This window comes from Scyliorhinus canicula, chromosome 7 (genome assembly GCF_902713615.1).
Source record: "Scyliorhinus canicula chromosome 7, sScyCan1.1, whole genome shotgun sequence".
Lineage (NCBI taxonomy): Eukaryota > Metazoa > Chordata > Chondrichthyes > Carcharhiniformes > Scyliorhinidae > Scyliorhinus > Scyliorhinus canicula.
The window spans coordinates 140,846,064-140,858,266 of NC_052152.1; the positions used below are offsets into that span (position 1 = coordinate 140,846,064).

Sequence of the window (12,203 nt, forward strand, 5' to 3'; positions counted from 1 at the left end):
ATCTTAGCAATCATCAATTCACATATATCGCCCAAAGAATACAACACTAAGTAATCCTTAATAACTTCCCAAACAACATCCAGAAGACAAAAGAAACATCTTTTAACAGAAGCACATCACGTTTACATTCACTACTGAATACATTTATAATTCTGAATTCACCAAATGATCAAGAGATAGTCTTTTCATGGCAGAGAGAACAGCAGTACACCTGCTTTGTCTGGCTTCAGCTCCAACACTGAAAACAAAACCAAAAAAACAGACACACCCATGCTTTTCTCAAAGTGAAACTAAAAAGCAGAGCCAGAGCTCAGCTCCACCCACACTCTGACATCACTGCAGTAACATGAGCAGCCAAACCTTTCTTAAAGTGGCATTCTCATGACAATTGGTTGTTGAGCATTTTCGAACATCACAAAGTCACCACAGATTAGTGCTGGAACAAATAGTGCTTTCAAACTATATCAATAACTTGCGGGCAACTTTACAGACCACTATCCCCCATCCCCTGTCATCATCCCATACAGCAGTCAGCGGGTACATTTTCAGAAAGGGGCATGTAAAAAGATGAGGTGGATTGTCCACTACTTCATGCCTCCCCTCCATCCCTGACCCAGATAATATGCAGGGGGATGTGAGTTAAGATGCGCACTAGGCTGCCCACTCTTAGGCCTATCAAGGTCTTCAACTGCTCAATTGAGGACCTCAATCCACATCCACTGACATAATATACTTACTGGTCATTGGATGGCAGACAAGAAGGCAGTTTTTTTTCACCAAAGTTGTCAAAAGGACAGGAAGTGAGAGGTACCCTCTTTGGGGGAATGCCAAGTGCACATCCCTGGGGCATTCCCCTAAGATGGTATCCACCCCACCCCTTTCTGCCTCAGTGCATGGCCTCCAAAACCCTCCTCATTCTGCATGGGCCTCCTCGGAGTTTCAGCAGCATTTACTATTCTCTTCTGACACTGCAGGGACTGCACGAGCTGCTGACCAATCAGATTGACTGGCAACTATTATGGGTTGGACTTCCTTCCACTAAGTCCCAAATGTTCTTCTTGTTAAGGCCACCTGTATATTCAGCAAGCGTTGGTGTGACATCATGCTACTGCCATTTAGAACAGGTATACACAAACATGAACCTGGCGATCTTACATCTGAGGGGCATTTTTGAGTTTAGCACTCAGGAAGCCATAATTCTCCAGGGTCTCCGCTGCAGGAGGTGCACCAGAGAGGATGCGGGGAATACAGATAGGTTCAACTAAAGCCAATAGCCAGACTCTGCTGGAGAATGATGATGACGTGCATTGAGGACAGAGCAATGCTCCTCTCCCTCAGCCCCACGGTTCCCTGGGTGGAGGGTCCTGGACTGCGCTCCTGTTAATCCTCTTCCATCCGGGTGTCCAGTGGCCCCTGTGCTCATCCATGGGATAGAGGGGCAGCTGCATTGCGATCCAGAATGCCCACTGTCCTCTGGCGCTGACACTCGTGGATTCCCAATTGTGCCCACAACATGTAGTTGAAGCCCTGCACCATGGAGCTCATGCCCTCAGTTTTAAAGGCCATGAGCTAAACTATGGAGCCAAAATCCCCAACATAGAGAGCATCACCTGCATCAAGGTCACCACTGCAGATGCCACCCTTGCAGTGTTGACCTCATTGTGTCGGAGTGACAGCATCACCTCCTCGGATTGAAGGCGATGGGACTCCTCCAATCAGGCTTGCAGTCCGAGGAGGGATGCTGTCATCCCTTCTTGAATTTCATGACTCTGCCTTTGCAGTTCCAGCAGCTCTGGGATGACTGGGCCTAGGGGCATATTATTGGCCAGGGGCTTAACAGTGTCCTGAGCTCTGGCATCCCTCAGCACGCTGGATCCCTGGGACGTCCCTATCTCCACCTGCTGTGGGTCATTAGCTGTGAGGTACTCACCACTGAGTGACCCAAAAGCCTGCCTATGAGTAAATCCCACCAAGGTGTGAGTATCTGCTCTGATGGAGGGTGCAGGTGCCAGCTATGTCGCCTCTTTGATGATGATGTCTGAGTATTAACTCTCTGAGTTGCTCGGGTCAGTGGTGTCCAGAGGGTATGAGGATGGTCAGGGCTGCTCGCCTGATTGCCCTGCAAGGGAAGAGACATGGCATTAGTACATCACAATCATGGGGGAAATGAACCAAGGTGTTTATTCACGTGAGGCTTAAGGAATGACTGTGCCTTTTTAGGGTTCACACTTTTGCTCGATGCTCCCACTTTGCCATCCACACAGGTGTAGTCCTGCTCCTCCCCAGCCAGCTGAAGGGCTCATTTCTCATGTGGGGTGAGGACGTGAGCTCTCGCATGACTCCGGGTGGCTGCACTGTCTGACACCTGTTGTGCTCAATTCTGTCCTGTGGAAAGACAGATGGGAAGATTGTAGGTGGGCGTCTTGCCAGTTCAGATGGTCGAGGAGTGGCATGCGGGGGACTGAGTGGTAACGGGGATGTGAGGAGCTGGGTAGAAACATGGGGAGTAACCATGGGGATTGGTGGGCGATGGGGGAAGGTGGCCTTGTGACAGGTGGGCAACCCGCGAGGTGGCTGGGTGAGTGATCACCCTGCTGGTGCGAGGAATGCGCAGCGAGATACTGCAGGTGGCAGACTTACCCTTGCCGTACCAACAAGGTCACGTTTTTCCAGCACTGCTGTCCCATCCTCCTCTGCAGGGAACTGCCACTTACTAATGCAGCCACTGCCTCCCAGGTGGGCTGTCACCTTGCTGGATGGATGCCATCTGGAACATGGGTATAGGAGGTCACAGAATTTACAGTGCAGAAGGAGGCCATTCGGCCCATCGAGTCTGCACCGGCTCTTGGAAAGAACGCCCTACCCAAGGTCACATCTCCACCCTATCCCCATAACCCAGTAACCCCACCCAACACCAAGGGCAATTTTGGACACTAAGGGCAATTTAGCATGGCCAATCCACCTCACCTGCACATCTTTGGACTGTGGGAGGAAACCGGAGCACCTGGAGGAAACCCACGCACACGCGGGGAGAATGTGCAGACTCTGCACAGACAGTGACCCAAGCCGGGAATCGAACGTGGGACCCTGGAGCTGTGAAGCAATTCTGCTAACCACAATGCAGAAGATTTGACTTCGCAGGAGGGTGCCAGTGTTCAGGTAGGTGGTTTGAAGTGTGCCAGGAGTATACGAAATATGCCAGGAGTATACAAAATAATGTAGGGGAACTGGCAGCATGGGTTGGTACCTGGGACTTCGATGTCGTGGCCATTTCAGAGACATGGATAGAGCAGGGACAGGAATGGTTGTTGCAGGTTCCGGGGTTTAGGTGTTTTAGTAAGCTCAGAGAAGGGGGCAAAAGAGGGGGAGGTGTGGCGCTGCTAGTCAAGGACAGTATTACGGTGGCGGAAAGGATGCTAGATGGGGACTCTTCTTCCGAGGTAGTATGGGCTGAGGTTAGAAACAGGAAAGGAGAGGTCACCCTGTTGGGAGTTTTCTATAGGCCACCTAATAGTTCTAGGGATGTAGAGGAAAGGATGGCGAAGATGATTCTGGAAAAGAGTGAAAGTAACAGGGTAGTTGTTATGGGAGACTTTAACTTTCCAAATATTGACTGGAAAAGATATAGTTCGAGTACATTAGATGGGTCATTCTTTGTACAATGTGTGCAGGAGGGTTTCCTGACACAATATGTTGACAGGCCAACAAGAGGCGAGGCCACATTGGATTTGGTTTTGGGTAATGAACCAGGCCAGGTGTTAAATCTGGAGGTAGGTGAGCACTTTGGAAACAGTGACCACAATTCGGTGGCCTTTACATTAGTGATAGAAAGGGATAAGTATACCCTGCAGGGCAAGAGTTATAGCTGGGGGAAGGGCAATTATGATGCCATTAGACATGACTTAGGATGTGTAGGTTGGAGAAGTAGGCTGCAAGGGTTGGGCACACTGGATATGTGGAGCTTGTTCAAGGAACAGCTATATTGCGTGTTCTTGATAAGTACGTACCAGTCAGGCAGGGAGGAAGGGGTAGAGCGAGGGAACCGTGGTTTACCAAAGAAGTGGAATCTCTTGTTAAGAGGAAGAAGGAGGCCTATGTGAAGATGAGGTGTGAAGTTTCAGTTCGGGCGCTTGATAGTTACAAGGAAGCGAGGAAGGATCTAAAGAGAGAGCTAAGACGAGCAAGGAGGGGACATGAAAAGTCTTTGGCAGGTAGGATCAAGGAAAACCCAAAAGCTTTCTATAGGTATGTCAGGAATAAAAGAATGACTAGGGTAAGAGTAGGGTCAGTCAAGGACAGTGGTGGGAAGTTGTGTGTGGAGGCTGAGGAGATAAGCGAGATACTAAATGAATACTTTTCGTCAGTATTCACTCAGGAAAAAGATAATGTTGTGGAGGAGAATGCTGAGACCCAGGCTATTAGAATAGATGGCATTGAGGTGCGTAGGGAAGAAGTGTTGGCAATTCTGGACAAGGTGAAAATAGATAAGTCCCCGGGGCCTGATGGGATTTATCCTAGGATTCTCTGGGAAGCTAGGGAAGAGATTGCTGAGCCTTTGGCTTTGATTTTTATGTCATCATTGGCTACAGGAATAGTGCCAGAGGACTGGAGGGTAGCAAATGTGGTCCCTTTGTTCAAGAAGGAGAGTAGAGATAACCCCGGTAACTATAGGCCGGTGAGCCTCACGTCTGTTGTGGGTAAAGTCTTGGAGAGGATTATAAGAGATACGATTTATAATCATCTAGATAGGAATAATATGATTAGGGATAGTCAGCATGGTTTTGTGAAGGGTAGGTCATGCCTCACAAACCTTATCGAGTTCTTTGAGAAGGTGACTGAACAGGTAGACGAGGGTAGAGCAGTTGATGTGGTGTATATGGATTTCAGTAAAGCGTTTGATAAGGTTCCCCACGGTCGGCTATTGCAGAAAATACGGAGGCTGGGGATTGAGGGTGATTTAGAGATGTGGATCAGAAATTGGCTAGTTGAAAGAAGACAGAGGGGGGTGGTTGATGGCAAATGTTCAGAATGGAGTTCAGTTACGAGTGGCGTACCACAAGGATCTGTTCTGGGGCCGTTGCTGTTTGTCATTTTTATAAATGACCTAGAGGAGGGCACAGAAGGTTGGGTGAGTAAATTTGCAGACGACACTAAAGTCGGTGGAGTTGTAGACAGTGTGGAAGGATGTTGCAGGTTACAGAGGGACATAGATAAGCTGCAGAGCTGGGCTGAGAGGTGGCAAATGGAGTTTAATGTAGAGAAGTGTGAGGTGATTCACTTTGGAAAGAATAACAGGAATGCGGAATATTTGGCTAATGGTAAAATTCTTAGCAGTGTGGATGAGCAGAGGGATCTCGGTGTCCATGTACATAGATCCCTGAAAGTTGCCACCCAGGTTGATAGGGTTGTGAAGAAGGCCTATGGTGTGTTGGCCTTTATTGGTAGAGGGATTGAGTTCCGGAGCCATGAGGTCATGTTGCAGCTGTACAAAACTCTGGTACGGCCGCATTTGGAGTATTGCGTACAGTTCTGGTCGCCTCATTATAGGAAGGACGTGGAAGCTTTGGAACGGGTGCAGAGGAGATTTACCAGGATGTTGCCTGGTATGGAGGGAAAATCTTATGAGGAAAGGCTGATGGACTTGAGGTTGTTTTCATTAGAGAGAAGGTTAAGAGGTGACTTAATTGAGGCATACAAAATGATCAGAGGGTTAGATAGGGTGGACAGTGAGAGCCTTCTCCCGCAGATGGAGGTGGCTAGCACGAGGGGACATAGCTTTAAATTGAGGGGTAATAGATATAGGACAGAGGTCAGCGGTAGGTTTTTTACACAAAGAGTGGTGAGGCCGTGGAATGCCCTACCTGCAACAGTAGTGAACTCGCCAACATTGAGGGCATTTAAAAGTTTATTGGATAAGCATATGGATGATAATGGCATAGTGTAGGTTAGATGGCCTTTAGTTTTTGACTTCCCATGTCGGTGCAATATTGTGGGCCGAAGGGCCTGTACTGCGCTGTATCGTTCTATGTTCTATGTTCTAATGCTACCGCGCTGCCCGAAGGTCCTGGCTCTTCTGCATTCCATCCAGGAGTCTGGTGAGGGCTCCCTCCGAGAGTCTTGGAGCAGGATTCCTGGCTGCGATCTTCTTGGTTGGACCTGGAACAAGTGCTGGGGGGGCATTTAAATAGTGCCCCCAACTATTGCAGTGATTAACTTACCCCGGGGTGAGCAAATGAGGAGGATGCTGCCATGAGCGTGGCATGACTCACATGAAGAAAACAAAAAAATGTTTATTTAAAATGCTCAATATTCTGTGAAATTTTCCACCCGTGCCAAAGGAATTCATACCGTTTTTCTCACTGGAACGGACACTTTTCCATTTTAGTATAAGATTTCACCCATAGGATTCTCAGGGGGCGTGACAGATTAGATGTTGGCAGGTTATTTCCCCTTGTAGGAGAGTACAGGACAAGAGGCATAATCCCAGAGTAAACAGTCGCCCATTTAAAACACAGATGAGGAGGAATTCCTTCTCTCAAGAGGGTAGTGAATCTGTGGAATTCTTCACCACAGAGGGCTGGGTCATTAAATATGTTCAAGGCTGAGACAGACATTTTAATCAGTATGGGAATTAAGGGTTTCATCATGGATCAGCCATGTTCTCACTGAATGGTGGATCAGACTTGATGGGCTATGTCTCCTATGTCTTTTGGGGGTGTTTTGGTTTGCTTGCCACTTGTCAAGTTTTTTAAAATTCAGGTGCTGTGCATTTTGGGAGCTTTCATTGATAGATTCTAGGTTGAAGATCAGAGGATATGTAATGTCAAATTTAAGGAGCAGAATTCTTCATCCTACTAGCCCCCTTTTCCGGTGCAGCAGCGGGATCCTCTGTTCCGGCAGCCGGCCAATGGAGTTTCCCATGCCGTCGGGAAACCCACGGGCGTAGATGCGCTCCCGACGAAACAAAGGATCCCGCCGACGGAGAATCCCGCAGAAGGTTTTTGGGGAGAGTTAAAGAGAAAGTAAATTTACATATTCTTTTCCATTTAGCCCACTGGTCTATGAGAGTGGCAAGTCTCTATATGAGCCTCATCCCACCTTACTTCAAGTCACCTTAATGACAACTCCTTCTGTTCCTTTCTCTCATGTTTTTCTAGTTTCCTTTAAATATATCTATGCTAGCCACCTCAACACTAGAATGTAATAATAAAGTGCATTTTCGAGACACAAATGCTTCCCACCCATGAAAACAATAAGTTATATGAGTGCAACAAAGACAAATCTCCACAACAATAAACACTCACCACATATTTGGAAGATGAGTCATGGACCACATTGGCACTAGTAACCTCAAAAACCAACTTCTCTTCGATGAGGTTCCCTCTGGATTTGTTCCAACTTTCCTGGAGCTGTGTAGTGAGCATGTTGCTGGGTTTCAACTCACCCAAGGGACTCTCTATAAAACATAAAAAGATGAATGGCAGTCACCACAAAATCAATACAACAGATAATGTTGTTAGGTATAGCTCTGGGCATAGGTGTGTAATGTGGCTGTCGTCAGTTTCTGGCTGTGTTGTAGCCTCAATGCAGAAATTTATTTCTTAATTCGCACGTGGATGGGTGAGAAACTGCACAATTGAGTGCCTCCTAGTTGTTAACTAAAGAGCTCCATTGACCAGCATGCAGGTTGCCTGTTCTGCCTGCTTGAACTTTAAAGTACAAGGCTTGGAGAGGGAACAAGTGGTGATTCAGGAAGTGAGAGCTGAAGATAAGGAATTCTGCACTCGAGAAGAGATATAACAAACAAAAAAAGATGAGTCATCACCTCAAAGCAAGCATTTTTAAAGGGGCTTTATTGCTCTAACTAAACCTTTTAAAAATTTAACAGCAGAGCAGTCAAATATTAATACTCAGTGCTCTCACATCATAATCAGACTGTTCCTCTGTTTATGTTGTTAGGATACTTCTGTTTGCTCCCTGTTTTCCCCTTTCTTTTTTTTTGCTATTACAATTTTTATGCATGGACAATTAATGGGCCGAGTCTTTAATGCAGACTTTGGGCTGGATTCTCCACTGGCGGGAATCTCCATTGTGCCGGCAGCACACCCACGCCCGGGGACTTCCCGGTGGCATGGGGCTGCCCACAATGGGAAACCCCATTGGTCAGCTGGTGAGATAGACAATCCCGCTGGCGGCAGGGGACCGCCGGACAGAGAATCCCACCCCTTGTCTTTAATTAAAACTGGCTGGAGAGATCAATGATGGCTCTTTGATCACTTGGCTGGTGGCCAATGAGCTAACTTGAAATGCTGAGCTTTTCCGGTAACCAGGCAGAGATTGTATATTTTTCCTCTGAAGTGCCTTTGAGTCACATGGTTGGTTTTCTAGTTTCGCGTTCTGTTCAGAAGCATCTCTGATTTTCTCTCTGAAAGATATAATGACTTCTCTCTGAAGAAATCCAGTGTAAGAACTCTTTTATTTCCCCAGTCAGGTTGGATGTCATTTTAGTGAAGCTGCAAAGGATTGAGATTAAACCTCGTGCTGGAAACTCGGTTTGATGTGAGACTGGAAGCTCGGTTTGATGTGAGACCAAGAGTCTTATGAGAGAGGTTGTCTCAAGGGTGGATCTTTGAGTTGAAGGCCCAGTTTAATAAAGGCTAAAGTCTCTCTCCAGAGGAAACCCTACTGCCTGTGAGTACTGAATAAATCTTACTTCAAGAAGAGCAACATCAACAGTAAACCGGTGGCTTTGATCACTCAGCGTGTTGGCAGGGCAGCTTGCTGCAAAGAACAACAAGTGCAGAAGGAGACCATTCGGTTCATCCTGTCTGCACTGGCTCGGTGAATGAGGAATTCACCTAGTCCCGTTCTCCCACCTTCTCCCCATAACCCTGCAGATTCTTTTTTGAATGCTTCACTTGAATCTGCCCACACCACACTCGGGCAGAGCATTCTAGTTTCCAACCACTCGCTGTGTGAAGAGGTTTCCCCTAACAGCATCTTTGCTTATTTTACCAATTAGTTTAAATCTGCACCGTCTTAGTCCCGATCCTTTCGGCTTCACTCTAATGTTATGGGAGCGGTGTTTACTGAACCCCGAAATGTATCATGGAGATCGACCAACCTCCCCCTTTAATGTAGTGTTGCTTTTGAAGCACACGGCTTGTTCTCCAGGTGTGGTATTACAATTATGGACACGTGGGTTTTTAAACACAAAACAGTGTTTATTCCATGAACTCAACTTAACCTTTTAAATAAACATTGGATCACTTACCACCCCTTACTTCAAAGATAACCCCGAAAATAATACAACACTAAATAATCCTTCAGTTGTTCCTTTAAACATCCAAGAGACGTAACACCTTTAAACAGAAACACATCAGATTAAAGACATTACTATTATGTGTTTAAAATCACCCAAATGATTCAGAGATAGTCTTTCATGGCAGAGATCACAGCAGATCCAGCTCACTGCAAAAACAGACACACCAAAGCTCTTTTGCTCAAAACTGAAACCAAAAGCAGAAGTGAGCACAGCTCAGCTCCCCTCACCCTCTGACATCACTTCAGTAATATGAGCTGCTCCATTTCTTAAAGGTACATTGCTTAAACATCCATTTCTTAAAGGTACTCTCACATGACACCTCCCCCCAAGAAAAAAAATAAACCATCAACTTCAAGATGGATTCATTTTTCACTTTTGCACCATCAACTAAGAAATGTACACAGTAAATAGACTTTTTTGTTTCACAAACAGGCATAATAATAAAGTCCATCTTTCCCAGTCGTCTTCCTCCAACCGAAATCCTTCTCGATTGACAGTCTCTTTGAACAAGAAAGTCAATGCACGATCCATCCATTCCACTACTCCTTGGCATTTCTCTTTAGAATCAGATACTTTAGTTCAATCTGACCACAGAGCCCCTTACAATTCTCCAATACAGGAGCATCGGTGATCACAGCTTTCAGGCAGTCAAATCCCTGTTGAAAATCCGCTGTCCATTGAATTTTTTTACGTTTCTTCAGCAATTCCATCAGTGGTGTAATCACGCCACAAAACTTTTGCACAAATGTTCGATCAAATCCACTCATGCTAAGAAATCGCATTATTTCCCTTCGTCTTGAGGGTATCAGAAACTCCTCAAGGAAAGTGATTTGGGCTTCTCCAAATTCACTTGCGGCTAGGTTCATCACCAAACCCTCCTCCTGAAGTTGATCGATGAACTCCATACGATGTTTTAAATGTTCTTTCCATGTCTGGAAGTTGGAAATAAAAGCAGAGTGTCCCACTTTCTCAATGCAATCCTTCAAACGTGGGATAGGGTAAGAGTCCGTTCTTGTAACTGCATTCACCTTTTGATAGTCCACACACAACCGTTGGGTACCGTCTGGTTTAGGTACTATCCCTATGGGTGAGCTCCATTGACTGCAACCCACTTCAATTATGCAATTTTTCAGCATACTCTCAATCTCTCTGTTAACCTGTGCCAATTTTAAAGAATTAAGGCTATATGGATGTTGTTTGATAGGAACAGCATTTCCCACATCTACATCATGTATAGCCATTTTAGTACTTCCCAATTTATCTCTACAAACTTGCCCATGTGATATCAATAACTCTTTCAGGTCAGTTTGTTTTTCCTCTGGAAGGTAACTGAATAATTCATCCCAATTTTTAAGAACATCTTAATTTTCCAATTTAATTTGAGGTATGTCAAATTCACTCTCATCTGGATTTTGTTCGTCACTTTGAGTTATAATCATTAAAACCTCCTTTTTCTCTCCTTCCCTTTCAAAGTACCTTTTAAGCATATTCACATGACACACTCGGTGAGATTTCCTTCTATCTGGTGTTTCTACCACATAATTCACCTCACTTTCCTTTCAATCTGATAAGGTCCACAAAACTTTGCTTTTAAAGGTTCACCTACCACTGGTAACAACACTTTACCCCCACTAGCAAAACTACAAACTTTGGATTTCTTGTCCGCTACCCGTTTCATCACATTTTGTGCAACTTTCAAATGTTGTCTAGCCAATTCACCTGCTCTATTTAATCATTCCCTAAAATTTGACACGTAATCCAATAGTGTAATTTCCGATTTCTCACCCACCAAATTTTCCTTAATCAATTTAAGTGGTCCTCTTACCTAATGACCAAAAATTAGTTCAAAAGGACTAAATTTGGTAGACTCATTAGGTGCATCCCTAATTGCAAACAATACGAATGGAATTCCTTTATCCCAATCCTCTGGATAATCTTGACAATACGCCCTCAACATTGTCTTTAATGTCTGATGCCATCTTTCTAACGCTCCCTGCGATTCTGGATGGTACGCAGTTGATTTAAATTGTTATATTCCTAAGCTATCCATAACTTCTTTGAATAACTTTGAAGTAAAATTCGATCCTTGATCCAATTGTATTTCTGTGGGTAGTCCATATCTTGTAAAGAATTTAAGTAACTCTAACTTTTAGCTGTAATATTACGTTCTGGAATGGCCTCTGGAAACCTTGTAGACACATCCATATATAGTCACAATATATTGGTTCCCACTTTAAACATCCAAGAGACTTAACACCACATCCATTTCTTAAAGGTACACTCACATGACACTATCTACTCTGTCAAGACTGCTCCTGATTTTGAAAACTTCCAACAAACCTTCTCTCAGACTTCTCTTCTCTGAGGAAAACAGTCCCAGCTTCTCTAATCCATTTTCAAATCTGGAATTCCTCATCCCTGGAACCATCACCGTGAATCTTTTCTGTGCTCCCTCTGATGCCTTCACATCATTCGTTAAATGTGGCACCGAGAACTAGACACAATTGGCGGGATTCTGTAGAAGCCAGCGGGTCAGGCAACTCCGGTGTGAAGGAGTGGCGCGAACCACTCCGGCGACGGGCCACTCCGCACCTTCAGGGGTTAGGATGGCGGCGGAGTGGTTTGCGCCGCGCCAGCCGGCGCAGAAGGAGCTTGGCACCACGCCAACTGGCGCCGAAGGGTCTCCGTCGGCCGGCGCATGTTGGCGCATGCGCAGGGAGGTTCATCTCCACGTCAGCCATCACGGACTGGTATAGCGGCCGATGCGGAGGAATAGCGTGCCCCCATGGCACAGGCCCGCCCGTGGATCGATGGCCTCCGATCGTGGGCTAGGCTACCATGGGGCCACCCCCCCCCCGGGTTCAGATCCCCCCCACGC

At 45.9% G+C, this 12,203-nt stretch overlaps 1 protein-coding gene across 4 annotated transcripts in view; it reads right to left on the bottom strand.

Moving 5' to 3' along the window:
* Positions 1 to 12,203, bottom strand: part of snx21 (sorting nexin family member 21) — a 47,721-nt gene that overhangs the window by 1,481 nt on the left and 34,037 nt on the right. For 3 of the 4 annotated variants that reach the window (XM_038803038.1, XM_038803040.1, XM_038803039.1), the window contains exons 3-4: positions 7,305 to 7,456; positions 1,931 to 2,119 (exon numbers count right to left, since the gene is read on the bottom strand). In XM_038803038.1, coding sequence (XP_038658966.1) covers positions 1,931 to 2,119; positions 7,305 to 7,456 — 341 coding nt within the window. The remainder of the gene's footprint in view (positions 1 to 1,930; positions 2,120 to 7,304; positions 7,457 to 12,203) is intronic. The other variant, XM_038803041.1, reaches the window with a different exon arrangement.